The sequence below is a fragment of the Lasiodiplodia theobromae genome (assembly GCF_012971845.1).
Source record: "Lasiodiplodia theobromae strain AM2As chromosome Unknown scaffold_18, whole genome shotgun sequence".
NCBI lineage: Eukaryota > Fungi > Ascomycota > Dothideomycetes > Botryosphaeriales > Botryosphaeriaceae > Lasiodiplodia > Lasiodiplodia theobromae.
In genome coordinates this window covers 558182-585346 of record NW_023336388.1, presented here as the reverse complement: position 1 = coordinate 585346, position 27165 = coordinate 558182, and the positions used below count along the sequence as shown (strand labels likewise).

The window sequence follows — 27165 nt, the reverse complement described above, 5'->3', positions numbered from 1 at the left end:
AAGCAACAGCCATGGTCAGTCTCCGCAGCGGAAGTACCACTGATGACGTTCAGCCCTACATCAAGCGTAGGTCGACAGCCGGGACGCCCAAGAAAGATGACAACGACGACGCATGCTCAGTCAGTTCGGAGAGCAGCAGCGAGTCGACGATAGTTGTAGATACGAGTTTCCGAGGCCGCGCTCAACCGCCTCTCGCGACGTTCAATCGCAAGAAGGACGCAAAGTCAGCGACTCCCGATGTCGAGATCGCTTCTCAGAGCGAAGGCTCGACGATCGTCGTTGACACCGGTATCTGCAGCCCATCCCCTCAAGCACCTCCGATGGCGTCCTTCACCATCACCGCTAGGCCCAAGCCATCTGCAGCTGGCACCAAGACCGCTAGGCCCAAGCCATCCGCGGCTGGAACCAAGACCGCGAAGAACGTAGCAAGCACCGCGCCCTCGGGATCCCGCAACACCACCGCCAACGAGGCCACCTCTGCCTTCAACGCTCCCACGACGACGGCGGCGGCGGCGGCCCTCCCGACCTCTGCCACGAACGAGATGGAGATCGACGACGCCATGGACGTCGCCGCCGACAACACTACCGCCGCCACGGTCAACCAGGGCGACAACAACACCAACACCCCGGTGGCGCCTGCCATGGTCTACAACACCAACAACACCCCGGCGGCGCCTCCTCCCATGGTCTACAACACCAACTACCACCACGCCGGCGCCCTCAACCCCAACCCGTCCAACACCAGGGAGTTCTGGATCTGGGAGGTTCTCTACGCCGCACACCACCGCCTCCCCGAGGTGCTTGACCTCGACGACCGTCCGGACCCGACGACCACCGACGTTCCCATGACCTACTTGGACCCCGTCCTCCCTGCATTCATCAGCAGCGAGGATGACGACGAGGATAGGCTTTCGCCCATCTACCTCGCTACCACCACCCCCGCCGGCCCAACCACCGCAAGCACCACCACCAACGACCACCAGACTACTCCTCCCACCGGCGGCCCCCCGGACGGCATTCGCCAGTTCTTCGTCGATGTGCAGTACGATCCGCTTTCGACGCACCCCTGGGGTGCGGTGCTCTGCGTCGGCCGCCTGCCGGCGGGAGGACAGCTCATGGGCGCGACGATTGACGTCCAGCACCTCGTCGATGTGAGGCGTCTGGGGTGGCTGCAGGCGATTGGCGACACCGATGCGAGCGCGTGTCTTTGGCTGTGGAGGAGGATTGTTGACTGGACGGAGGAGAACGCGAGGGGTTGAGTAGGAGCGAGCCCCTGACTGTTTTGAAGGTTTTTTTCTGTGATCGGATGGTTGGATACGAGGCTTATTGAGCTTGAATGTAAGCGAGAGATAGAGATAGAGATAGAGAGAGATCTGCTTAAAAAAATAAAATAAAAAAACTCGAGGGGGAGGATGTATGCCTCGCGTACTGATGGAACGGTTCTTGTGGAAGGTCTCTGGGTCTTCATGAGCAAGGATCCCTTCAGTACAACCCCTTGAGTAGCTTTAGCGATATAAAAAATGTCCTGACTGAAAAATTGTGGTGTTCGAAATATGCATGAGTAGCCATGCACTTGTGATATAGCAACCCCGCGATGTCTCCCACCTTTGAATGATATACTCACCCATAGCTCACAGCCTACAGATCTCCTTCTTGTATGCTGTGGAAGCGATCTGACTGGTAGCCCGACGGCTGAGCCCTCATACACCGAGTTCGCTCCAATGGAAACTTCGCGGGCTGCGTCCGACGTAAGGCATGATGAGAACCTGCCACATGCTCAGAATCCTTTTTCCGTAGCCTTTCTGAGTACCATTTGGTGGTACCATTGATCCTGAGTATTAGACGCGGTTTAAGCCTCCATGAAGTACGAGACAGAGCTTTCCTGGGCACACATACACTCGCTCGCCGCAATGGCCTAAACCAAAAATGACATATCTCCGTCAAGGTCCAGTCGCTCTCACTAAACGATGACATGGATGATCTCCCCAGCTTTGGGAATATTTCGGGCACACTTTGGGGTTTCGAATCACTCGCCGCCAACCGCGATTCGTTCTTCATTCTGTCCCGTGTGTGTCCGGTTCCGTCGTTAAGCATCACTCGACGCGAAGTGCTGTCGCACTTTCAGCCGATTTCTGGCTTCCTGGAGTGTTTTAGTCGGCTCCATAACTCTCGTTGCCAAATTAGGTTCATCATTTCGGTCAGTCTGTCAGCTTTTGGGCGTTCTCGAAGTTGTCGTCGCCCTCAAACGCTCGATCTTGCTGGTTGTCATTGTCCCTTGAAGAGGTCATCAGTTCAGTTCAAACCCGCCGTACATTAGTCTCCTCTCCTCACTCACCTTGGGAGGAAGCACCGCCGAAGACTACAATCTGAAGGGAAAGCTGGGAAGTGCACGAGAGACCTTGCTTGCTGCCGAACCAGACAGCCCCAAGCAAGGCGACGGACACGAGAAGGGTGCGAAGCCAGGCCTGCAACGCAGAGGCCTGTGTCAGGTTCGCGGACAACTGGCGGGTGAGCGCGGCGGCTACTGTCAGGGCTCGATTTCTCGCTTCGCCGGCGTGTGCCTGAAGAGGTGGTGCAAGCTGGTGTTCGTCGTTCGGAAGCCGCCGCCGAGCGCAGTGTATCTGGACAATGTGCCGCCTTTCTAGAGGGTGGACGCTGTTGAGAGATGGCGAGCCTCGCAGACATGGCGCCAATGTCGCCAGTTAGGATTTTGACGCAGCTGCCACGCTTGTAGACTCCGAGCGCGATCGGAGGCGAGCCGCTGCGCTTGATGGAGAACTTTCTGCCAATTTTCAGCTTCCACACGTCCCTTTCTGACAGCTCCATGTATATGTGTCTCTGCACTCTACCCTGTGGCCACCACCGCGTTGAAGAAGGTCACACTATCCGTCAAGGAGCCGGAGAGAGGCTTGGTGGAGCAGCTTTCGGGCTTCGCAGTGTGGCGGGCGCTGAAGGTTCTGTCGCTGGGGAGTCATGTGCACTTCTATGAATCTTAGTGAGACGGATGGCTTTGTGCACAAGCTTCTTGGATGACTTGCCATAAGAGGAGAGTTTGCCACCAGCACCGGTATCGCCGCGACTTCGCTCGGCTCCTCCGCTTTGCGGCCGTTCAGCTTCGCCTGGCAGGAAGATGTGCGTCCCCCGAGCCCCAGGAACACCGCACCGTCGGCGGCCCAAAGCCGCTGTCACTCTATCACCTGTCAAGTGTGCCCACCCAGAGTCGTCGCTCGTCAATAACAGCACAGCTGTTCCTGCCAGACGCATAGAAGCGGCCTTGATAGCCCGCGGCGTGCTGATGTGTATGTCGTCACCGAAACCAACCGGGGCGTGGTGCATCGAGCGAGGTGAACCTGCAGAATTGTAACACGGAGCTGCCGTGATCGAAGGGGACGAAGGGAATAGCGACGAACGGAGACGGATGCTTCTGCATGGTCAGACGAACGTTCTCTTGGTAGAGCTGCGCTGTGACATTGTGAGCTTGAGGAACGCTTGGAAGTACTTTCTGGTCCCCTCTTCCTGGGAAGTAGATACAACTGCGTCGGTGCTGCAGCGGAACATGCTGCTTGGACGTGGCGAGGCTCGCTGAGACGAAGTTGTCGGTCACAGCGGGGCTCTGGGTCAGAGTGAGGATGTGGAGTCTCGCTCTGCGGATCCAGGACGAAGGGCGATAGGGTTTACAATGCAAGGTCATTGAGCAAGTCACCGCTGCAACGAGACGCTGGTCGTGGATGTCATTGCGACGCGGCTAGCGGCCGTGTTGGCGAGCTGACGGGCACTGCGGCCGGCACAGGAGGACGAGACGCGCTTCCATCTGGCAGAGCCACCCCGAGCGCGATAAGCAGTGCCAAAGAAGCCAATTGAACAGACCTTTGCAGAGATTTTGACTGCTGTAGAATGATGCGCAAGCGCGCACTGCGCAAGTGACAGACGGTAGTCGCGCAGGCTCAACACCACGGCTGCGCAACACGAAGCGTCACGACAACGACGCGCCGTTTGCGAGCGCGATTTACCACCGCAAGGACGCGTTTTCGGGCTTAATCAGCTGCGATCATGCCTTCACCATGTTAACCACTTTGCTGCTCACCCGTCTCTGATTTCAGTTTTTTTTTTCTCTTCCTCAAAAGCCGGCTTAAGGCCAGGTAATTGACGAAAAGAGGTTCGCGTCAGCCTCAGATAGTGCAATAGAGGCGACACTGTGGTCTGGACGATGAGCGGAGCTCAGAGCGCCCGAGACCAGGTGCCAAAAACTAGTTTAATCAAAAGAGCAAATCCCGCGTAGGGACGTTCTAGAGATTAAACTAAAAAGAACAGCTACTTCACTTGATCTAAGCCAAAAGGCAAAGAGAGCTGAAGAAGAAAAGAGGAGCCTTGGGCGAGGCATCGGGGGGTATTTATAGGCGCGCCAAGCCCACCAATGGGTGCTGGCACGGGAGCGTCGCCTGGCTGGGCAACACCAACGCCCCACAGAGCCTTCCGCTTCGAGCAGGCTTGGCGAGCGGTCGGCAGGCACGGCCACAGCTTTGCGCATGTGAAAGAACTGAGCAGAACGCCCTGGAGCCGCGCAGGCACGGCGGTGCATCAGGCGTGCAGCATTGGGGCCGGACAGGCTCTCTTTCTGGCAGCTACGTCTCATCAGCAGGAGGGTGAAGCACTGCATCGCATGGCTCAGACGCGGCGATGGCCTGGAAGGCGCGTTAAAACAGCGTCCCGTGTCCGGCAGCGGGCAGAGCAGCTGCTCACGGCATCCCAGAAGCGCGCCTGCGGTGGGGCAGGATTGGCGAATGTGCAGCGAGCCTTGTTGCCTCTCCTGGCTGAGAGCAGACGGCGGATGATGCAGCTGGTGCTGCTGTCACAGGTGAGCGGTCCGCATGCTCATACTTCTTGCTGCAACGAGCCTTGAGCTTGAGTCTGGCATTCGCTCGTAGATGGCCTGGATGTGATCTTGCAGGAGCCCTCCTACTTGACATTTGCGCACCGCTCAGGCTCGTCATGCAGCTGCGTCAGAAGCCACATCAGCGGACCCGCGTCGGACTTGGGCGCCGACTCGCTCTCGCTTTCTACGGACCGGAACAGCATGCGCCATTGTCCTCTACTGACAGTGCACGCTAGCTACACCATGACGTCCGCTTCAGGCTGGCACCACATCCATCCGCCGCCCCATGGTGCCCGCGAGTACCAGAGTAGAGGAGGTGGCGACCCTCCCCGCAAGCCCAATGGCAACGGCAACAACAACAACAACGGCCACGACCGCGATGCTGCGTAGATGTTCTCATATTACTTGAAATTCAGGAGCTGGCATGTGTCCTACGCAGCGAGGTCCTCTTCATGCTTTGCGATCGTTGCGGACAGCTGTGACGTTTGCAAGCTTTTATTTTGGTCACTCTGTGGAAACTCTAAACACATGGAGTTGGCGGGTTTGAAATCTGTTGCCTGGAATCAGCAAGCACAGCAGGCTGGTGAAGAGTGATATGGCCAGAGGTCGACGAGGAGAATCTCAACGCCACCAGTCTGCAACTGCACACCGGGTAAACTGCTTTGCGTTCATGACCAGAGTTGTGAAAGAATAACTGCGAGAGAATCAGCACTTGCCGTGTATCATCTGGAAAATAGCATCGTGAATTGTTCGGCGATTGATGTATATTGTTGGGTTCTGCAACCGACGGTAATACAAGACGACTGGTTATATGCCGTGATTGGACTTGTGGCTTTCTTCCGTCAACATGGCATGCATATTGTAGGCGACCCAATTGGGTTTGTCTCTGATTCCGTTTGTCGCATGCAAAGTTGAGAGACGTTGTCTCATTGCGTTTCAGATCACCGTTCTTGACAAATAGCGATGTCAGGCATAGTTGAGAAACAAACTGCACACAATCGGGCAAACTTCTGATAGATACACAACAAACAGAATCCAGGCCGATTACATATATTGCGCCGCTGTGCACAGTATCACCAGAGCCATTCCTGTCAGGTAAAACTGTGCGGTCCAAATCCGAACTCCAGGGCTCCAGCACCGCCCTTCCCATTATCCGACAATACAGCAATTCATCATTGCGCAGCTGAAGCATGACACGAAAAAGAAAATGGTTGTTATCGATAGCTTATGTCTTCATGGGGAAGGTGTTATGGTTGGTACGCATCTGGGGGAGGACCCTGAACCACCTCCCCGGGCTTTCGACTTCTGCCTACCCGCGCCGCAAGCTGCCCAGCGACCCTGAACCACAACTCTGAGCTTTCTACTTCTGCCTATCCACGCCACAGGCAGTCAAGAGTCTCCCGGCAGCCAGTACATATACAGCGTTCTCCTTGTCTAGGCGGACTCTACGTCAAGAAGTCCCCTGCCACCTGACATTTCGGTCATAACACTTTCTGATATATCCAATCAACACTTGTACACGTACATTTCATACATTCACAAACAACACATTCACTTCCTACCTCCGCTTATCTATATATTCTGTTGCTCTCCTCGACGTTGCTCTCCTCGACGGAAGAACATCAACAAAACTTCGCTTCAGCATGCCTGCACAGAAGAACTCGACTCCCGCCTCATCTGGTGCCCCCAAGCCAGCGATGAGCTGGGCTGCAGTGGCCAGAGGTGCTAACCGTCCCTCTGCGACCTCTCCTCAAGCGCCTCCAGCTTCCTGGCCGGCCCTTCCAGGCGCGCGTCAGCCTGCTGGTCCTCCACCTCCCCCCAAGCCCACCCCGAACCGCCCCAACGTGCCACAGGATCGCGACGCCCCTCGACAGACCAACTCCCACGATCCCTGCAGCCCGACCCCGACCGACGGACTCGCAGCAGACGAGCCGAACAACACTGCCCAAGCCCAAGCGAACCCGAACTGGCAGCCCCTCCCGCCCAATACGTTTGCGGACGACTGGGATTCGCGAAAGAAGGGGAAGGCCAAGCGTGCTGTCCACTACACGTCCCCGGACCACGCCGACCGCCTGGTCTGGGCCCTCGACAACGATGCCCTGCTCGTCTGCATCGACGTCGAGAAGTGGATGGTCCCGCCCTGGATGCTCAGTGGGCTCGAACGCGCGCGCAAGATCAGCACGCCGACAGAGCTGGGAATCAGCGTCTCCGACCCCCTGGACCTGCCGCCCGCCGATCGACTCAACCTCAACCAGCGCATCCTCCATTCCCGCGCTCGACACGTCCGTCTACAAGAGCTTTGCCACCTGAGGAACCCGCGCCGGCAGTACTACAAGGATGTCTGCAAGAAGGGCTGCGAGAACCACTTCGAGTTCGGGCAGACCGAGTTTGCTTCGATCGAGCAGACGAAGCAGATTCTGAGAGAGATGCTCCTGGTCCCGAGGCGTCCAGAGGACCAGGCCGGCGGCCTCCGGCCCGTGGCCCTCGTGTTCCACGACGGCAGAAACGATGAGAAGTGGCTGCGGGAGGAATTCGACGTGGACCTCAACAAGCCGGAGTTCGCTAGCGTCTTCACCGTTGACACCCAGAAGGTCGCTGGCGGCCAGACCAAGGGCAACCAGATCGGCCTCATGACGCTGCTTGCCGCTAACAACATCGCGACGGACCACTCGCACAACAGTGGCAATGACGCCATCCGCACCCTGGTCGCCGGCCTCATCGAAGGCATCCGCAAGGTCGAGCAGCAGGAAGAGGAGGAGAACAGGCTGTCCTCCGCGGGTACGCCACCGACGGCTGGTTCGGGATCTCTGGTGAGCGGCAGCGAATCCGGAGAGGAGGACCAGATCGTGACGGGGGTGGCAGGCCTCCAGCTTCAGCAGCCGCCGCCGATGCACCCTTATGAGGCTCTCGAGGAGGTCCGTGCAAGGTGCCGGGGCGTCCACCAGTTTCCCAGGGCGCAGACCAAGGGCCTTCGGGTCTTCTGCAATCGGTGCCGCTCTAGTAGGCACTCTCGTCCGGACTGTCGTGCGAGGGTCGAGTGCGGGCGCTGTGGAAACAAGAAGCACACGTCTGAGATGTGTGTGCTTGTGCATGTCCAGGACTGCAAGCTGGATGGAAATTGTCTCCGTGGTTGCTTTGCGGAGTAACTGCCAAGGGGCTTGTTTATAGGAGGGGGTTGCAAGAGGTTCTCAAACAAAAAGTGTATATACTATCTGCAGACAACATGGCAGAGGCGGTGGATCAGGAGACCATGTTTTCATTGTCGATGCTCAGCAAGTTGCCCTGCGCCAGGGTGACAAGAGGAAAATTGGGCTGAAGGCGCTACTGGCTGACAACTTCATTAGCTCTGATCATGCTCACAACAGCGGCAACAACGCATTGGCTGCTGGCATGATCGATGGCGTGCACAAGGTGGAGGAGCTAAAGGAGCAAATGCTACTCTGACAGGCATCTTGCTAGGATTGTAAGGCCAAGGTGCGGTGACTGATTGGAAGTCTTCTCTAAATAGCTAGTGTTGCAGTATTGGTGTACTAAATGGACCGATTGGAGTTATGAAATTGACTTTTTACTTGTCTGATTGGCAACAGTGAATCATGTTTGCAGAAATGAACATGGATATGCTATGAATTTCAGCCGCAACTAGTGTATTGGTACAGATTTCTAAGCCTTCAAAACAATGCAGCTTCTGCAATGTACAGTGTGAACAGCGGTGTGGCATATCCCAGCCTGTGAACAACGCAGTGGATGCCATGTCTCACACCTTCTGGGAGGATTCTCCTTCTGTTTCTGCTTTTACCGAATCAGTAGCTTGAAAATGACTGTACGACATGTGGATTTCGCTTTTCCACGGCACGTTAACCGAATGCCTCTTCTCCGATGTGGCGTAGACAACACCTCAACCCTCAACAACCCAAATTGGGTCATACGATGCCTGCATGGATCCGTGCCGCATGCCCCGCTCGTCGGAGAATTCCATAGCTGTCACGACGCGCATCCTTTCGCTTCCGGATTAGCAGGTGTCCCAGTAACCCGGAAAAGTAATGATGCGCCAAGGCAGCTTTTCCGTCTTGGCCACGCTTCCCCACGGGGATTCCGAAAAAGGCCAAGACTTCCTACCCCATGGGGTTGGATTGGCCTAAGCGTTTTTCCTTGGTATGGCCTGGAGCTAAGCGATGGAGGCGTTTGTGATAAAACACTGTAAACGAACCGACTGCTGCACGCTACCTGCAGCTGCACGTCGCCTCCGCCCTCCGTATCATCAACCCACCATCCCCTCCTCCTCTCCGTGTCTCTTTTCTACTTAATCCAGGGCCGCTCCTGCTGGTGATTGAGAGCTCGAGTCTTTCATCATGGCGAAGCACAGCACCGACGAGAAGTTCGCCCAGATGGAGCGCATCGAGCATGTTGAGACGACAGACGATGTGGTGAAGCCAAAGATAGAGAAGGTCGACGAGTTTGGCGCGCACTCGAAGACAGACCCGAAGGAAATTGCGATCGTGAAGAAGATCGACTGGTACATGCTGGTGAGTACTACGCGTGGTGGTTGGAGATGTCTGCTGACCGCCTGTTCAGCCCATCCTATGGCTCATGTACTTCATGAACTTTCTCGACCGCAACGCTATGATCAACGGCAAGCTTAACAGTCTTTCCAAAGACCTGGGGCTCAAGGGCAACCAGTACAATACCTGCGTGTCAATTCTGTTTGTCGGGTGAGTACCTTGCCTCTGCGAATCATTTGCATGGACTGACCAAAACCACAACAGATACTTGGCTGGACAAATCCCTTCCAACATGATCCTCAACAGAGTGAGACCGTCGATGTTCATGGCTGGTAAGTACACCAATGCCAACACTGTTGACAACACGATCAGCTGACATCGTCCTTCTCAGGGTTCTCCATGGCGTGGTCCATTGTCAGTTTGCTCACCTACTTGACCCATGACTACAAGACCATGCTTGTCTGCCGCTTTCTCCTTGGCATCGTGGAAGCTCCGGTATGTTCAGCTTGCAGAAGCTGGAACGCAACCCACAAGCTAACGAATCCCGCAGTTCTACCCCGGCGCTCTCTACATGCTTAGCATGTTCTACACCCGCAAGGAGCTCGCTACTCGCATGTCCATCTTCTACACCGGCAACATGCTCGCCAGCGCCTTCTCCGGCCTCATCGCAGCGGGCATCTTCGCCGGTCTGGACGGCAAGCACGGGCTCGCCGGCTGGCAATGGTACGTCTCACCTCCCGCACTTCCCCCAACCTCATCTAACCACACCGCACACCCACAGGCTCTTCATCATCCAAGGCGCCGTCTCCATCGGCGTGTCGATCGCCGCCTTCTTCCTCCTCCCCGACGCGCCCCTCAAAACCCGCTGGCTCACGCCCTCGGAGCGCCAACTCGCGCACAACCGCATCTTCATCGACACCACCGACCGCCAAGAGTCGGGCACGTCCGTCTGGAAGGGCCTGCGCGAAGCCGCGACCGACTGGCGCACGTGGGTCTTCTGCTTGATGGACAACCTGCACCTGTCAGCCAACGGCTTCAAGAACTTCCTGCCGACGGTGGTCAAGACGCTCGGCTTCGACACGACGGTGACGCTCGTGCTGACGTGCCCGCCGTACATCGTCGCCGGCATCGTGTCCATCCTCGTCTCGCACAGCTCCGGCCGCTTCAACGAGCGCACCTGGCACACGACCGTCTCCAAGCTCATCGCCTGCGCCGGCTTTGCGATCGGTGTGGGCACGCTGAACACGGCGGCGCGGTACGTCGGGATTATGCTGTTCGTTGGAGCGACGTATGGTGTCAATAACATCATTTTGTCGTGGACGGCCAGCGTGCTGGGCCAGACGGATGAGAAGAAGGCGGTGGCGATTGCCATGTGCAACACTTTCGGTAATATTGCGAGTGTGTACACGCCGTACCTGTGGCCGGATACCGCGGCGCCGAGGTTTTTGGCGGCGATGCTGGCGAGTATTGGGTTCTCGATTGGCGTGGTTGCGTGTGCGTGGGTCATGAGGTTTGCGCTGAAGAGGCAGAACCGGAAGATGAAGGAGATGGATCCGGGCGTGACGAACTTGTATGTGTACTAAGCAGTGGTAGATGAGGGAGAATTGGTGGAGAGGATGCGTAGATGGAAGCTTGAGATTTTGACGAAGAGGAGGAGCTGTTCTGAGAAATAGTTGCTTACGAAATATCATGAATTTACGTTCACTTCGTACCTGCTTGGTGAAACCTGACTACAATACCCGAGGAAACTTTATTCATACTGCGCCAGGCACAGCATTCTGTCGACGGCCAGCGAAATCGCCTCATTGCTTGATGCGGAAGACAGCTGGACCACTGAGTATCTGCGGCTACAGCACATCATACCAACCCTGAGTCAGCTCAAAGTATCCATGCTCCGCAAGACTCAGCCGCGGATTGGGAGGCTAAATTGCTTATCTTTTCCGAGGGAAGACTCGCTTGCCCATACCCTTTCCGGTTGGCCTGGACCTCAGACACGGGAACAGGGTTGTTTTGCGTAACGTCGCATCTCACACCGACACTTCACACCTCATCATCATCATCTCAACACGTCTCTCATTTCATTCTACACCACCAACCTCTCTAATTAATCTTCGCCTCAATCTCGCCCATGGCGCCATTCTCGGTCGCCCACTTCTCCCACTCGCCCTCGGCCAGCTTGCCCCTCAGCGGCAGCCTGCCGCCCTCCAGGTTGCCCAGACCCAGCACCCTGTAGATGCCCTCGCGGATGCCGATGATGCCGTTCTTGCCGATGAACTCCTCGGCGGCGGAGACGCGGAACTGCAGGTCCTGCATCTCCTTGAGGGTCGCGTCGTCGACGGGCCGCTTGGCGGCCAGGCTGAACAGGCGCGACACCGTCTTCGGGTAGATGGCGGCCAGGCCGTCGATGACGCCGGCGGCGCCGAACAGCACGATGGGGCCCAGCTGCTGGCCGAAGCCCGAGAAGACGCGGAAGGTGGAGGCGTTGATTTGCGGGTGCAGCGACATTTGCACGTGGTGCGAGACGTTGCCGTGGGACCTGTGCGGCATTGTTGTCAGAGAGAGCGAGAACGACGCGGAAAAGAGCTTGGGAGAGGGCACGACTCACATCTTGCAGCCGACGATGTTGGGGTGTGCGGCCAGGCGCACGTACGTCTCGGGCGCGACGAGCAGGTTGTTGGTGACGCCGGGGTAGTTGTAACTGCACATCATCAGTACTCTCAACTCCATCCCACTCTCCACCCCACCCCCCGTCCACTCCCTCCCAGTATCTTCCTTCCCAGCAAACTCACATCAAAATCGGAATCGGACTCCTATCCGCAACAACGGTATACCACTCGACCAAATTCTCCTGGCTCGCCGCCGCGCCGAAGTAGCCCGGCGCCAGCACGAGGCCCCACTGGGCGCCGGCGTCGCGGCTGTCCTCGAGCCACTCGAGCACCTCGTCGACGCTGTTGGTCAGCACGCCGGCCATGATGGGGTAGTCCGGGAAACCGGCGGCGTCGAGCCCCTTGCGCACGCCGCCGACGAAGTCGCGCCGCTCCGCCCGCGACAGGTGGATCGCCTCGCCCGTGCTGCCGAGGAGGACGAGCCCCGTGATGCCGCTGCGCGCCAGGTGCACCGAGTGCGCGACTTGCGTCTCGACGTCGACGGCCGGCTGGAGTGACGACGAGGACGAGGCCGGCTTGAAGAAGGTGGGGACGGGGACGAAGACGCCGTCGGGGGGGATGCGTGCGCCGGCCATGATGGTGTGGGTGAGGGGGGTTGTTGCTGCGGTTCGAGAGGAGGAGTGCAAGCAAGAGCTGGAGGGATTGGGAGATTTTTTTCCCTCCCAACGAAACGGTTTTGTTGCCCGCTATGTATGATCATAGGGCGTGGGGGCCCCACGCATCGTCGTCCCTCATTGTCCCGGGCCTCCACAATTAGCGCGGGGCAGGGCGCGTGGGATTGGAGCTCTGTGTCGTGCTCGCTGGCGGATCGGAAAACAGCCCCGCACCGGCAGCCAGCCCGCCAACGTCGGAAAAGCGGGGTAAATGAGCTGCTGTCGGCGTTGCAACATTGCACCGAATTCGACGCTGCTTGATTTTGGGCCCTCTGGCAATTGGAGCTTAAAGAAGCTGTTTCCGCTCGACTCGGGTCGCATTCGCCAATTTACGCGCCTCTCCAGAAATCGCCCTTCACAATGACTTCCAACCGCTCTTACAAGCTCAACTCGGGCTACACCATGCCCGCCGTTGGCCTGGGTACATGGCAGTCCGGCCCGAATGAAGTCGCCAACGCTGTCGCCACGGCTCTCAAGCTCGGTTACAGGCACATTGACGCCGCAGCCGTCTATGACAACGAGAACGAGGTGGGAGATGGCATCCGCGCCTCGGGCGTCGACCGCAAGGACATCTTCATCACCAGCAAGCTGTGGAACACCCACCACAAGCCCGAGGATGTCGAGGAGGCCCTGGACCACACCCTCAAAGACCTAGGCACCGATTACCTCGACCTCTACCTTGTACGTAGCATTCCCAGCCAGAGAAGGAGAGTCCTACGAAACTAACAGCACCCTACAGATCCACTGGCCCGTCTCCTTCGCCAAAGCCGCCGACATCAAGCAGCACTTCCCCATCAACCCGGAGACTGAAGCTGTGCACGTCATCTCAGTGCCCATCGCCGACACGTGGCGGGCAATGGAGGCGTTGGTGGCGAAGGGCAAGATCCGCAGCATCGGCGTCAGCAACTTCACGCAGGCGGCCATCGAGGAGCTGCTGAAGACGGCCAAGATCCCGCCGGCCGTCAACCAGATCGAGGCGCACCCGTACCTGCAGCAGCCGGCGCTGCTCGAGTGGCACAAGAAGCAGGGCATAGTCGTCGCCGCGTACTCGCCGCTCGGCAACAACATCTACAACCTGCCCCGCGCCGTCGACGACCCGGTTGTGATCGAGGTCGCGCGCAGCCTGGGCAAGGAGCCGGCGCAGGTGCTAGTGCAGTGGGCGGTGCAGCGTGGGACCGTGGTGCTGCCGAAGAGCGTGACGCCGGCCCGCATCGAGAGCAACTTCCAGGACTTTGAGCTGCCGAAGGAGGCGTTTGATAAGATCACGGCGCTGGATCGGAATCACAGGTACAACTTCCCCATCAGGCTCGGCGTCAACATTTTCGGCGAGCACGATGAGGCGACGTTGAAGAAGGGCGTTTCCGATTGGGTGGCAGCGCAAAGAAAGCTCAAGGAGCAGGCTGCGGCGGCGTAGATGTGTGGCTCATTCGAACGGATAGATTAGAGAAAGAATGCCATGTAATGCTCTTCACAACATCTCTTCAGCTTGTGCACATACTCGGCATCTCTCAGCCGTGAAGCTTCACCAACTTAGCATCACGCCTCAAGCTCAGACCAAGAGAGCCGTCCAGACCTGCAGCCACACCGGTACATACCGTCTCCTGACCTTGGCTTTCGCCTACCCCTCAGAGCTACGCCGCAAGATGCAAGGGTCTGGCAGGGGACGTAGCCGCATGGCAACGTCCGGATAAAGACGAAGTGCGGGGTAGGGCGCAGCTGACTCGGGCCCGGAAAAGGCCTACTAAAGCCCTCGCTTTCCCGGACCATTGTCTGCGCCCTTTTCCGAGCTTCCCATCCCAATCGTCGACCCACTTTTGGTGTATGTCCTCGAAATTGTTCCACAATTGATCGTTTCCCCGCGGAGCTCGCTTTTCCAGCACCGAAGCCATGGGCGATCGACGTCAGCAGTCCTCCCCGGGGATCGGCATTGTCCCAACCGACGACCCCAGATCCGACCACTTGAGCAGCTCCGCCGAGCCGCAGCAGCAGCAGCATGGCGCCATTATTCGGAACGCTCGCCGCAGCTCGAGCGGGGAGCCTCCAGGCAGCAGATCGGCCAAGCGGCGCAAGGAGAACCACGTCCGCAGCCGAGTCAGCAGGGCCTGCGATCGGTGCAAGTCGTGAGTAGTATTCCCCGTTGCCCTACCCCAACCGTCTCTCCCACCTCGGCTTTCCCAATCTGGAAATATGCTGCGCCGCACGCAACACCACCGCACCATCATCTAACCAGGAGGCAACGGGCGTGACCACACGCCCAACGCCCACATTCCAGACGCAAGACGCGATGCTCGGGCAAGTACCCGTGCACGCTCTGCTCCCAGCTCGGCCTGACCTGCCAGTACGAGGCGGCGTACACGCGCGGCCGGCTGCCATCCATCGAGCTCGAGACCGACGACCGCGTGTTGCAAATGGCGGCCGCGACGACCAACACCCCTCACAACAACCATCGCCGCCACAGCTCGTCCGTCCTCACGAGCAGCAGCACCAACAACCGCAGCAATCACCGCATCACCTCCCCGCGCCCTGATGCCGCCGACCACCACGTCCACCATGCCGCGGCGGCGGCGGCAGCAGCAGCAGCAGACACCATCTCCCTCCCCAGCCCCATCAGCATCGAGCACCCCGACCGCCTCCCCGTCGACGACCAACCACTGCCGCAGGCGGCCGGCCCCTCGCAACAGCAACCGCCCTCATCCCAGCGCCATACCTCCGCCCAATCCTCGCGCAACTCTCCCGAGCCGAGCCAAAACGACCAACAAGGCCACTACGTCGGGCCCGCGTCCGGCGCCTCCTTCCTGCTCCGCATCCAGCGCAAGCTGCTGCGGCAACAATCCGGCCTCATGTCGTCCGCGGGCAGCGAGTCGGCCAGCATCTTCACGTTCGGCGACCTGCCGCTGCCGGACGACGAGCCGTGCGGCATGGACGGGTCCTTCTTCGTGCTGCCGCCGCAGCCCGACGCCGAGGCGCTGCTGGCGCGGTACTTTGACTTCGCGGCCGCCACGCATCGGTTCTTGCACCGGCCGACGGTGGAGGGGTGGTTGAGGGAGCTGTACGAGACGAATGGCGCGATGAGGGAGAGGGCGGCGGCGAGGAGTCGGTTGGCGCTGTTGTTTATGGTGTTTGCGCAGGCGGGGAATACGAGGTGCGCGGGGATGACGGGGAGGGAGTATTCGAGGTGGGCTTTTCTACCTTTTTTTGTTTTGTTCGCTGGGAGAGGGGCTAACGTGCGGTGGCGTGTAGTGCGAGATTCTTCTCTGCGGCTGAACATCAGCTTTCGGCGGAGAAGGGAGAGATTCGGCTCACCAGCGTGCAGGCGCGGCTTGTGCAGTGCTTTTGGTTGCTTGGGCAGTCGCGGATCAATCATTGTTGGAGTTTGTTCGGGACGACGGCGCATCTTGTTCTGGCGCTGGGCATGCACAGGAAGAGGCGGATAGACTCGAGTGTCGATTATATCGACTTGGAATGCAGAAAGAGGACGTTCTGGTGTGCGTATAACCTTGACACATATCTGAGTGCTGCTCTGGGGCGGCCGCGCACTTTCCATGATGAGGACATTGATCAGGTACGTATATGGTCCAGTTAACATTGAATCCCCACAGCTGATCAGCATCTTGCAGGAATTCCCGACGTGCGTCAATGACTCGGACCTGCATGTTCGGCAGATGCACCCTTCTCCCAATAAGTCACAATCCCTGATGTCTGGCTGCATTGCACACATGAGGTAAACGCCCACATCCACTCAGCTCTCTCTCTCAGCGGACCGTACCTGACACCCACCTCCCCTCAGATTTTCCCGCATACTAGCCAACATCCTCCGCGACCTCTACGGCATCCGACCTCCGTCAACCGAAGACCGCTACCGGCTAGCAGCCAAGTACAACGACGAGCTGAACAACTGGCGCGCGTCGGTCGGCTACCTTCTCGACACGGACGGCGTCGACCCGTCCCTCTTCCAGCCCATCTTCCTGCGCCAGCGCAACGTCCTCAACCTCGCCTTCTGGCACGCCCAGATCCTCGTCCACCGCCCCTTCCTCCTCAGCAACTTCGCCGGCCTGACCAGCTACAATCTACACCGCGGCCCTGCTGCTGCCAGCAGTGGTGGTGGTGGTGGTAGCGGCGGCGGAAAGCTGACTTGGCACGTCCAGCGGTGTCTGGACGCTGCGACGAATATCGTTCGGGTGGTCGATGAGTTGACGCGGTCGGGCCAGATATACAGCACGTTCTGGGTACAGAGCCTCCCCTCTCCTCCCCCTCCTCCCCATACCTCCCCCCTATCATCTACTGACAAAAAGAAACACCGCAGTTCACCCACTACTTCGCCTTCTGCGCCGTCGTCGTCCTCTACGTCCACACCATCCAACAGCAACAAGGCCGCCTCCCCCCCGCCCCGGATCCCTCCTCCCCCTCTTCCTCCTCGGCCTCCTCCCTCTCCCCAGACTACTTCTTCCGCGCCGCCTCCCGCTGCCACGACCAGATCGCCCGCGTCGCCACAAAGGGCTCGCTCGCCGAGCGCTACGCCGTCGTCCTGCAAGAGCTCCGTCTCGAGCTGCTGCGCCACAACCACCACTACTACGGCATCATCAACGGCGAGGACAGCAGTAGCAATAGGGCGACAGCCAATGCTGGGCTGGGCTTAGCGGCCGCGGTGCTGCCGCCGGAGATGGTGTTCGGTGCTGGTGCTGGTGGTAGCGGGCAGCAGCAGGCGGATGAATTGGCGGCGGCGGCGGGGTTGGAGGGGCTTGGGCAGCAGGGGGGTGGGGGGCTGGATGGAGGTGCGTTTGCGGAGGCTAGTCCGAGTAGCTCGATTGCGCAGATGACGGGGTGGGGCCAGTTTGATTCGTTGGTGAGTTTGGTTGCCTTTCTCTTTTTCTTTTGTTGTTGCGGGGGGGTTTACGTGGGTTGGGTGAGCCCGGGCTAACCATTTGTGTTTGCAGGTTGTCGGAGGCATTGGGAGTTTGGAGAGCTTGCTGGCGGATAGCACGGCGGGCTGGGATCTGGATTTGGGCGGGGAGTTGACGGGGATTGCGTGAGGGGGGTCAAGATGGGGGATTGAGGTCTGACTCGTGGGATCAGGCAATGGTAATCGAGGAAGATGAATTGGTACAACTGGTCTCAAGAGCTTGCGTGGGGTAATTCGCAGCGGGCTCAGAACAAGCGCCGTTCCAAGCGCGGGCAGCCCCACCTCCGAGCGAGACGTCTCTAAGCACTAAGCAGAACAAGCAATCTGGTTGGTAGCTTATCGCAAGTAAGCACGTATAAGCACTATGGAAAGGCTTAATTCTTCCAAGTATAGGAACGGCTTGATGCGCTAAAAGATCAAGTCTGAAACGTAGCCAGTCTGGTTACTGGTTAATTCAATATGACGTATCTAATGATAGCTAAGGAATGACTTCGCAGAGATTTTTGGTATCAAAGGCCTCTTAGCCTACTTTCTTGTAAGCAGCATTTTAATAGACCATTGAGGGACTTGGTTGGTAACTCAGCATTCAGCAGTTGGACCGAGCCGCCCACAAGCGAGCGTCTGAGGTATTTCACCCCAGCGCATCTGCGAGAATTGATTAACATGTGTTGAGCCATGAGGATTCCGCCACCGCAATTCATCCATCAGGCTGTACTAAATCGGCAATAGCGGATGTTTTCCGCGGCTACGGAGGTTTTCCACATATCCGTCTCTTTTCCGCCACATCCGACGAGCGGAAAAGGCTATCCGATTCCGCACGTTTCCCCGCCCTCTCCACAACCACCGGAACTCAAAGCCTTCTTCAATGCCAAGTACCGATGTAGAGACTACGACGGTGGCGGGAGGATCTCGTGCACCTAGTACTCTTATACGCGAAAACAACACTGCACAAGCAGTCACAATTCCTCCATTCTCCCAGACCGCTCCTTCGACATACACCATGCTGGTCTCTACAACATCCACTCCTTCCGGCCTGGACGCGCCGAATGCGTCCAAGGTCTCGAAGCCAGACCAGATCAACAGCATCAACGACCTCCTCCTGCACAAGGCCGAAACGATACCAAACACGCCGCTCATCGCGTATCCGGCCTCGGAACACAGCAGCAGCGATCTAGCAGAGTACACGGCAAAAGACCTCGATGCATTCGTCGACGAGGCAGCAAAGGAATACACCCGTCTGGGTCTCCTGCCAAAGGTACGTTCCCCTCAACCCAAAACACCACCAGCTGCTAACCCGCACGCACAGGAATCCCGCAGCACAGCCAGCGAAGTCGTAGCGCTCCTCGGGCCCTCGAACCTCGACTACGTCATCACGCTCCTCGCCCTCTCGCGCATGGGCTTCGCCGTGCTCTTCCTGTCGACGCGCCTCCCCACCGAAGCCTACGTCTCGCTGCTGCAGAAGACATCCTGCACCAAGATCGTCGCCTCCCCGCGCTTCGCCAGCACCATCGTCGAGGACATCCGCGGCGAGGGCGGCTACCCCATCTCCTCCTTCCCGCAACTCGACAAGTCCATCTACGGCCGTCGGCCCTCGTCTAGCGCGCGGTTCCAGCGCCGCACGGAGCTTGTCAACGAGGAGCAGTGCATCTCGTTCATCGTGCACAGCTCGGGCAGCACGGGGCTGCCCAAGCCCATCTACCAGACGCACCGGGCCTGCCTGTCCAACTACGCGCTCGGCTCGGGCATGCGCGCCTTCGTCACGCTGCCCCTGTTCCACAACCACGGCCTCGCCACCACGTTCCGCGGGATTGTCAGTGGGAAGCGGACGGTGCTGTTCAATGCGAGTCTGCCGCTGACGAATGCGCATCTGGTGGATGCGATGAGGGCGGCGGATGCGGAGAGCTTTCATTGCGTGCCGTATGCGTTGAAGGTGTTGGCGGAGAGCGAGGAGGGCATCGAGCAGTTGAGGAGGTGTCGGCTCGTGTTGTTTGGGGGGAGCAGCTGTCCGGATGAGTTGGGAGATGAGCTGGTCAGGAGGGGGGTGTATATTGTCGGGCATTATGGCGCGTATGTCTCCCGCTTTCTTACTCTTTTGGTGCAATTTGCTGACTTGACTGCTTGCAGGACGGAAATGGGCCAGCTCATGACGTCGTTCCGCGACCCGGAGTCGGACAAGGCGTGGAACTATGTGCGGCCACTGCCCAAGGTGGCGCCGTACCTGCGCTTCGTCGACATCGGGGCGGGCGTGTACGAGTGCGTGGTGCTGGACGGGCTGCCGTCCAAGGTCATCTCCAACTCGGACGAGCCGTGGCCCAACTGCTTCCGCACGCGCGACACGTTCGTCCCGCACCCGACCATCCCGGACGCCTGGAAGTACCTGGGCCGGCTGGACGACCGCGTCACGCTCATGAACGGCGAGAAGGTGCTACCCATCCCCTACGAGCACCAGATCCGCCAGCACGAGCTCGTCCAGGACGCCCTCGTCTTCGGCGTCGGCCGCGCCTTTCCCGGCTTGCTGGTCATCCCGAGCGAGAAGGCTGCGGGCATGAGCAAGGAGGAGCTGCTGGACGCCCTCGCCCCGGCGATCAAGACGGCCAACGCCCGCGCGGAGAAGTTCGGCCAGGTGGAGCGCGAGATGGTCGAGATCCTGCCGCTGGGCACCGACTACCCGCGCACCGACAAGGGCACCATGATCCGCGCCGCCTGCTACAAGAAGTTCGACGAGCTCATCGACAGCGTCTACGCCCGCTTCGAGTCGGGCGAGGGCATCACGAAGCGCAAGCTCGACGCCGAGGGGCTGCGGACGTACCTGGCCGACCTCTTCGCCAACCGCGTCGGCGTCGCCGGGCTTGGTCTCGACACGGACTTCTTCGACGCGGGCATGGACAGCCTGCAGAGCATCTCGGCGCGCGGCCACATGCAGCGCGAGCTCGACCTGCGCGGCGCCGTGCTGGGGTCAAACGTCGTCTTCGAGCATCCGTCCATCGCCCGCCTGGCTGCGCACCTCGACGCGCTTGCCAACGGGACCTCCAACACCATCGACCCCGAACAGGCCGAACTCGACCTCATGCGCGACCTCGTCGCCAAATACAGCTCCTCCCTCCCCGCCTTCACGCCCAGCAACCCCCTCCCCGCCCCAGACACCGACACCGTCCTCCTCACCGGCGCCACCGGCTCCCTCGGCGCCCACATCCTCGCCCAACTCCTCCCGCAGCCCCACATCGCCAAAATCTACACCCTCGTCCGCGCCCCCTCTCCCGACGCCGCCCACGCCCGCGTCCTCGCTTCCCTCCAAACCCGCCACCTGTCCCCTGACCCCGCCCTCCTCGCCGCCAAGCTCGTCGCCCTCCCCGCCGACCTCTCCCAACCCACCCTCGGCCTCGACGCCGCGACGTACGAGACCCTCCGCACCACGCTGACGTCGGCGATCCACTCCGCCTGGGCCGTCAACTTCAACCTCGGCGTCAGCAGCTTCGCGGCGCAGCACGTCGCCGGCACCGCGCACCTGCTGCGTCTCTGCCTGAGCGTGCCGTGGGCGCGCCCGGCGCGCTTCGCGTTCGTGTCGAGCATCTCTGCCGGCGCGGGGACGCCGATTCCGGCCGTCGTAAGGGAGGCGCTGGTGGAGAGGCCGGAGCATGCGCAGGGGATGGGGTACGCGCGGAGTAAGTGGGTGACGGAGCATGTTGTTGGTGCTGCGGCGAAGGCGGGGGCCAGCAGCGGGGGCATCAGGGTGTTGAGGACGGGCCAGATTGTAGGTGATAGCGTGCACGGCGTGTGGAACGAGACGGAGGCCATTCCGCTGATGGTCAGGGCGGCGAGGGGCATCGGTGCGCTGCCGAGGTTGGATGAGAGTCCGGCGTGGTTGCCGGTCGATGCGTGTGCGGAGGCGGTGGTGGAGCTGAGTCGGGCGGGGGTGGCGTTTAAGGAGTGGGTTGAGCAGAGCGAAACCGAGGGCGACGGCCTAGTTTTCCACGTCCAGAACTCGAAGACGTTCAGGTGGACAGAGGACCTGCTGCCGGCGCTAAGGGCCGCGGGCTTGGAGTTCGAGGAGGTGGGTCAGCGCGAGTGGGTGCAGCGGCTGCGCGATGGCGAGCAGGATCCGAAGAAGAATCCGACCGTCAAGCTGGTCGATTTCTTTGCTGAGAAGTACGATAATGATCGGCCGGGCCGCAAGGGGCTGGTTTTCGCGACGGAGAAGACGGCCGAGAAGAGTAGGGTTATTAGGGAGGGGGTGGATGTTATTGGGGAGGGGGTTGTGGATAAGTGTGTGAAGGAATGGTTGAAGAGCTGGTAGACGGCTTTGGTACATAAACAAGGGCTGGTTACTTCAGGCGTTTGGGCTTTGGGTATGCATATACGCAATTACAGTTTTCATGTTTTTTTTTTTGGTCTATCTGTTAACGCTGCCATTGATGCCAGCAGCTCGAAGTTTCTTTTGACGCCTTTCCTGTCCATGCTTTGCCGGGGTATTACGCTTGAGAAAAGACACTCTGAGAAATAAAGCAACCCAGTAAAGCCAAATTTTCATCCCCTTCACAGTTTCTTCACCTTTTTTTCATCCTCAAATCGAATCACTGGAGAGCGCAGTCCTCTGACTGCTTTCATCGACCTCCGACGCAGCACCAGCCCTTCCACGCAAGGTTAATGAAGGCGGCAGAAGTAGTACCACAAATACCCCTCAAAGCGGCGTAGCAGGAATAGTAAACGGCCAACCCGAGTTCAGCGCCGCATGGCGGGCGCGGTGTGCTTCCAGCTCGCGCAGGATACCCATGTCTGCAGGGACCCTCTCCGTCCACTGCGGGAGGAAGCCAGGCCCGACGATGCGGCCCGTGAGGATGTCCGTGGTGGCGTAGTCCACGGTAGGCTCCTCGTCCTCCTCCTCCACGACAGCACCATGTTCTTCTCCTTCTTGTTCTGCAACGACTTCTCCGGCGGTCTCCATAACGACGTCTCCGCCAGTCTCCACCACTGCTTCTCCGCCAGTCTCGACATCCATGGGCTCTCCGGCTTGTTCGTGGTGCTGCAGCAGGTCTTCTGGTTCCGACTCGCTATCCGCGATCTCCATAACGCCGGTTGCTCCTCTCTGCAGCTGGTGCTCTTCTCCCTCTCCCTCATTCTGGCCCCCATCCTGGCCTTCATTCCCCTCCCCCTCCCCCTCCTGGGTCTCTCCTTGCGCGGCGTGGTCCAGCGGCGCCAACGTCCCATCATACGGCGGATACCAGAAATTAACAAACTCCCCATTCGCCTGTATCCGCCTGTACGCCTTGACGGCCGGGTCGTTCTCATCCGGCGACTCCTCGCCGCTGTCCTGCTCTTCTTCCTCTCGCTCTCGCTCTCGCCGCTTCTGCTGACGACGGAGACGGTCACGTTCGCGGCGGCGACGACGGGAGGCGGCGGAGGAGACGATCTTCCGCTTTGTTGTGCCTAGCTGGGGACCGCGTGCTGCTGAAGCTGCGGCGGCGGCAGAAGCAGCAGCAGAAGAAGCGATGGCAGAAGCCCTCCTCAGCCTCTCGCCGCGTCGAGGAGCAGCAGCAGCAGCAGCAGCAGCAGCTTCAGGGGTGGCGGCGGGAGAAGAAGAAGAAGATGCTTTGCGCTTCTCGCTGCGGCGCCGAGGACGACGAGCCGTGGCAGGGGCGGCGGCGGGGGAGGGGGACTTGCTCGCGGCTGGCGAGGCATGGCTTGAAGAAGAAGAGGGGGACGAGGACGAAGCGGCATCGCTGCTGCTGCTGGAGCTCGTGCTCTCCTCGGTGTATGTTCCCGGCCTGATATCGCTCGTAGCAGCGCGCGCGGCGCGGCGGCTGGGAGGTGTCTCCGCGTGGGCTGGGGATGGCGAGAGCGTCTTGCTGGGGGAGCGCGCGATGGTGATGCGGCGATTGTTGGAGCGGCGGCGCGCTGGGCCGCGGCTGGGGCCAGGCGTGCTGGGGCCGGGCGTGGTGGACTTCCCGGCGCCGCGGCGGGTGGTGACCATTGTGGGATTGTGGGAGGGGGTGGAGGCGGGGGTGGAGGTGCTTGAGTTGTTGCTGGAGATGGACCTGGAGCTGGAGCTCGGGTTAGTACTTGGACTGGAGATTAGGTTTGTTGTCTACGAACAGAGGATTATATAGAGGCTCCGGGATTATTGCAGTAGAGTAGAGGTGGAAGGGTTGTGGGTGCTGATTGGCAGAGATTGGTGGCTCTTCTTAGAAGAGCACTGTGCGGTTGCGGCAGGCGGGATGCGGACGCGGGTGTGGATGCCAAGGAGTGCAGCGCTGTTGCCGGGAGAAGGCGATGCGGAGCTTGGTCAGGCAAGCTTGCGGCCGGCGACGGTTTGCTTTGTTTTCCCGCACGCGCTCTCTTAGGGGTCTGTATCATGCGTAGAACGCTATAGAACGCGGTAATATGCAGACAGCCAACAGAATATCATGAAAGGAGACCTACGATTGCTTCTTTCTGTTCCGCACAGCACAGATTCTTTCCTGCAAGGCATAGCTTCCTAGACATACATGTCAGCGAAGCGTAGCTCCTCGGGGGACACGATTCATAGGCCACCCGTACTGAGCTCCACCATTCACCCAATTAGACAGTTTTGTGAAACAAAGCGTGTTATTTCCCTTCGCCATCCGGTTTGTAGCATGGGCATAATTGGGCGTCTTCTTTGCACTGGTCTCCGCCGTAAAATGCCTCGCCAAATGCATTAGGAAATATCCGGGCCAATTCCCGCTCATAATTCACATACAACTGTCTACCAGACCAAATATATATGTGTAAGAGCATCAAAGACATGTCACTGGTAGTTCAAGAATAACAAGAGCAGCCGCTTGAATCACAGAGAACTCCAGACTTTTATACCAAGAAGCCCCTACGTATGCTACTTATCAACCAGCCGGGGAATCTTACGCCGGCGACCTTGAGGATGGGAAAGGAGGCGATGCCAACGACTGGGACTATCGAGTCTGCCGCAGCAGCAAAGGGGACCCCACTCGGACGATATTTCTGATAGTACAGAGGCGAGGAGTTGAGAAGAAGGTCCTGGGGTTTCCAGTCGCGGTGACCGTAGTCCTTGACGTGGATGAACTCGAGTGCACCCGCAATCTGCTTCAGCAAATGCCGCTACCGCTTCTATCAAGCGGTAAAAGACTCCAGAAAACTCCCCATACCCCAAGCAACCTAATCAAAGAACGTGAACCGCGGATCCTTGAAGAACAAGCTCCGGCGAACAAAGGGCGGCCGCATCTACAAACACCAGCATCAGCAAACACTCATATCTGAAAGCACACACAAAGCGTAACCTACCTCCTCCCTCGCCTCATCATCCTCTTTCTTCTTCTCGCCCTCATCAACCTGCTTCTCCTTCTCCTTCTCCGGCTTCTCAATAACCACAGGAGGCCCGGAATGCGACCAGCGCTTCAACACCATCGGCGACGACATTCCCGCCGCGCCGCCGCCCTGGCCCTGGCCCTTTCCGCGCTTCATCTTCGAGACGACGCTCGACAGCTTGTCCGGCGAGAACGAGGTCTCGCGCTTGCGCTTGGGAGTGGCGGGGGTCTTCGCGCCGCTGGCCTTGGTGGGCGACTTGTTGTTGTTGGTGGTGGTGGTGATGTTATTGCCCGTGATAAGGGGCTTGTTGGGCGCAGGGAGCGGACGCGGGAGAAGGGGTGCCGGGCTGGCAGGCGGGTGGTGGCGAGCAGCGATGCGGGAGCTGCGGCGGTTGGGGGTTTCTTCGGGGCCGGCGGTGGTGACGTCGGGGGGCGGAGGCGTTTGCAGCGGGCTGCGGAGAGGCTTCGAGGGAGAGGTAGAGGTGCGGCCGGGGGTGGGGCGTGCCATGGTTGTGGTTGGTGGTGGAGAGGGAGATGTGGTGGGGTTTTGGAAGGAAGTGGTGGTGGAGGGATTGGGAGGAAGATCTGGGTGCTTGGCTTTGTGGGCGCTATCTGTGGGTGGTGTTTTCTGTTTTGCATTACTGAATAGAGCAGAGTGCGCGTGACTGAGCCTCACTCACCTTCCACTATTCACTTTGCTTCGAGGCTCACTCTGACAGCCCAGCGGCTGTTGACTGGGAGTTGTTATCGAGGTACCACGAGCCATCCAGTAATAGATGATTCATCTTCCGGCAGTCGTCTCATTTTGTCTTTCTTTTGAGGCTAACTATTCTTTCCCTTCCCTAAATTTCGTGTTCCATTAGTTTTAGTAATGGTCTGCCAAATATATCTTGAGCCAGAGTAATTAATAGACAACGTAAATCTTACACACATCGAAAACCTGATAAAATTCTTGTCTGTCCATGTTTCAGACTTGCACAGAATGACGAATACGGCGGATTGGTATCATGGGTTCAATATCTCCTTCTGTCTTCATGTATTGTGGTAGAAAAGGTAACGAAATTTACTTTGAAACGAATTCAACACAGAAATACAAATAAAATATTCATGCCACATTTCTTCGCACAGTATTGTAGAGATTTTCCTCGATTATTTTTCTCTAGCACAGATGAGTATTATATGGGATTTTACCAAGTCGTAGAGTAGATGTTGATGGATGGATGTCTTCTCCAAGTAGAAAGGTAAGATTCTCCCGATGAGGCCGTGCGATGCAAACTCCAGGCTGGACTCTTGTAATGATTTCTACACCTTCTCACATATCGCCGCCTCCCACGATTATTTGCACTGAGACATATACGTAAATGACGGCTTTGCTCATTGTTCTTTTCCCTGTGTTGAAATAAGAGAGGAGGGTGATAGAGGTCCGATTTAAGTTGCACCAATCAGCGCAAAGTCTGGCTCGCTTGACACCGTCCCAGAGACAGTTGTTTCACGAGTGGAACCATGCCCGCAAACACTTGCCACCACAAACTTGAGCCCCTGACTTCCACAACCATTGCTTTTCTGCACGCACTGCTGGCATAGCTCCTCCGTGTTTTCACGTCAGCCTTGAACTTAAGGCAAATACTGCACGAGGAAACACATCAACAACAACCAAAGGCGTTGTGGCGGAGTGGTTATCGCGACAGACTAGAAATCTGTTTCCTTCGGGAGCACAAGTTCGAATCTTGTCAACGTCGGTTTCTTTTGCCTCCTGTGCGGAGGACTATCTTTTTGCTTGTTGGCGTTGTCCGTGGTGTTTGAAAGGGGTGGATGAGAAGTTTCAGGTGCGGAGATGCAGGGGTCCCCGGCTCAGGGTCCAGAGGATCAGGGGTCCAGCTGGTGAAAGAACAACAGTCGGAAAGCGAAACTGCCGCTATACAAATGTGATGAAAGAACTTCCGCAGCCTGCAATTGAAGAGCGAAGTTTTCTTCATTTACTGCTCTTTTTATCTTTTTGCAACATTTGGAGTGAAGGCTGCGCGTTTGCCGCGGTAGAAGCCGACGTGTCGGGCCGGAAATTTTTTTGCTCTCTCGCTTCACACATCCCGAGGCCCACATGTCGCACTCCACAACACCAGTGCCGCGCCTTTCAAGCCGTACTTTTGCAACGGACATAAAGGCAGCTGGTGAAACTTTTTCCCACCATCCAATAGCAGCTTTAGCTCACTTGGGAGAGCGCCAGGTTAGTAGCACTCAGCCTACCAAACTCTCTCAGAACTCATCACTAACATCTCACC

General features: G+C 58.4%; 9 protein-coding genes across 9 annotated transcripts; 6 read left to right on the top strand and 3 right to left on the bottom strand.

The window, feature by feature from the left end:
• Window positions 1-11: 11 nt before the first annotated feature.
• Window positions 12-1259, top strand: LTHEOB_6400 (uncharacterized protein; the record flags this gene model as incomplete). Its single annotated transcript, XM_035515653.1, has 1 exon — window positions 12-1259. The coding sequence occupies one exon, from the start codon at window positions 12-14 to the stop codon at window positions 1257-1259; it is 1248 nt and encodes a 415-aa protein (XP_035372983.1).
• A 5257-nt stretch (window positions 1260-6516) lies between these two features.
• LTHEOB_6399 (Qde-2-interacting protein) lies at window positions 6517-8317 on the top strand (the record flags this gene model as incomplete). Its single annotated transcript, XM_035515650.1, has 2 exons — window positions 6517-7862; window positions 8218-8317. The coding sequence occupies 2 exons, from the start codon at window positions 6517-6519 to the stop codon at window positions 8315-8317; spliced, it is 1446 nt and encodes a 481-aa protein (XP_035372982.1).
• Window positions 8318-9222: 905 nt separating this feature from the next.
• On the top strand, window positions 9223-10955 carry LTHEOB_6398 (MFS transporter; the record flags this gene model as incomplete). The annotated part of the gene is made up of 6 exons (XM_035515649.1): window positions 9223-9396; window positions 9446-9582; window positions 9637-9704; window positions 9764-9867; window positions 9923-10095; window positions 10154-10955. The coding sequence occupies 6 exons, from the start codon at window positions 9223-9225 to the stop codon at window positions 10953-10955; spliced, it is 1458 nt and encodes a 485-aa protein (XP_035372981.1).
• Window positions 10956-11472: 517 nt separating this feature from the next.
• Window positions 11473-12613, bottom strand: LTHEOB_6397 (Dihydrodipicolinate synthetase; the record flags this gene model as incomplete). The annotated part of the gene is made up of 3 exons (XM_035515648.1): window positions 11473-11908; window positions 11978-12070; window positions 12162-12613. 3 exons carry the CDS (start codon window positions 12611-12613, stop codon window positions 11473-11475), a joined length of 981 nt encoding a protein of 326 aa, XP_035372980.1.
• Window positions 12614-13051: 438 nt separating this feature from the next.
• LTHEOB_6396 (Aldo/keto reductase) lies at window positions 13052-14105 on the top strand (the record flags this gene model as incomplete). Its single annotated transcript, XM_035515647.1, has 2 exons — window positions 13052-13372; window positions 13431-14105. 2 exons carry the CDS (start codon window positions 13052-13054, stop codon window positions 14103-14105), a joined length of 996 nt encoding a protein of 331 aa, XP_035372979.1.
• Window positions 14106-14578: 473 nt separating this feature from the next.
• Window positions 14579-17721, top strand: LTHEOB_6395 (Finger protein; the record flags this gene model as incomplete). Its single annotated transcript, XM_035515646.1, has 7 exons — window positions 14579-14811; window positions 14964-15833; window positions 16160-16253; window positions 16309-16412; window positions 16479-16917; window positions 16995-17534; window positions 17626-17721. The coding sequence occupies 7 exons, from the start codon at window positions 14579-14581 to the stop codon at window positions 17719-17721; spliced, it is 2376 nt and encodes a 791-aa protein (XP_035372978.1).
• An 870-nt stretch (window positions 17722-18591) lies between these two features.
• Window positions 18592-21885, top strand: LTHEOB_6394 (L-aminoadipate-semialdehyde dehydrogenase; the record flags this gene model as incomplete). The annotated part of the gene is made up of 3 exons (XM_035515645.1): window positions 18592-18846; window positions 18898-19658; window positions 19716-21885. The coding sequence occupies 3 exons, from the start codon at window positions 18592-18594 to the stop codon at window positions 21883-21885; spliced, it is 3186 nt and encodes a 1061-aa protein (XP_035372977.1).
• Window positions 21886-22269: 384 nt separating this feature from the next.
• Window positions 22270-23559, bottom strand: LTHEOB_6393 (putative Rho guanyl nucleotide exchange factor; the record flags this gene model as incomplete). Its single annotated transcript, XM_035515644.1, has 1 exon — window positions 22270-23559. One exon carries the CDS (start codon window positions 23557-23559, stop codon window positions 22270-22272), a length of 1290 nt encoding a protein of 429 aa, XP_035372976.1.
• A 1178-nt stretch (window positions 23560-24737) lies between these two features.
• LTHEOB_6392 (uncharacterized protein) lies at window positions 24738-25394 on the bottom strand (the record flags this gene model as incomplete). Its single annotated transcript, XM_035515643.1, has 2 exons — window positions 24738-24803; window positions 24864-25394. The coding sequence occupies 2 exons, from the start codon at window positions 25392-25394 to the stop codon at window positions 24738-24740; spliced, it is 597 nt and encodes a 198-aa protein (XP_035372975.1).
• Between the last annotated feature and the right edge of the window lie 1771 nt (window positions 25395-27165).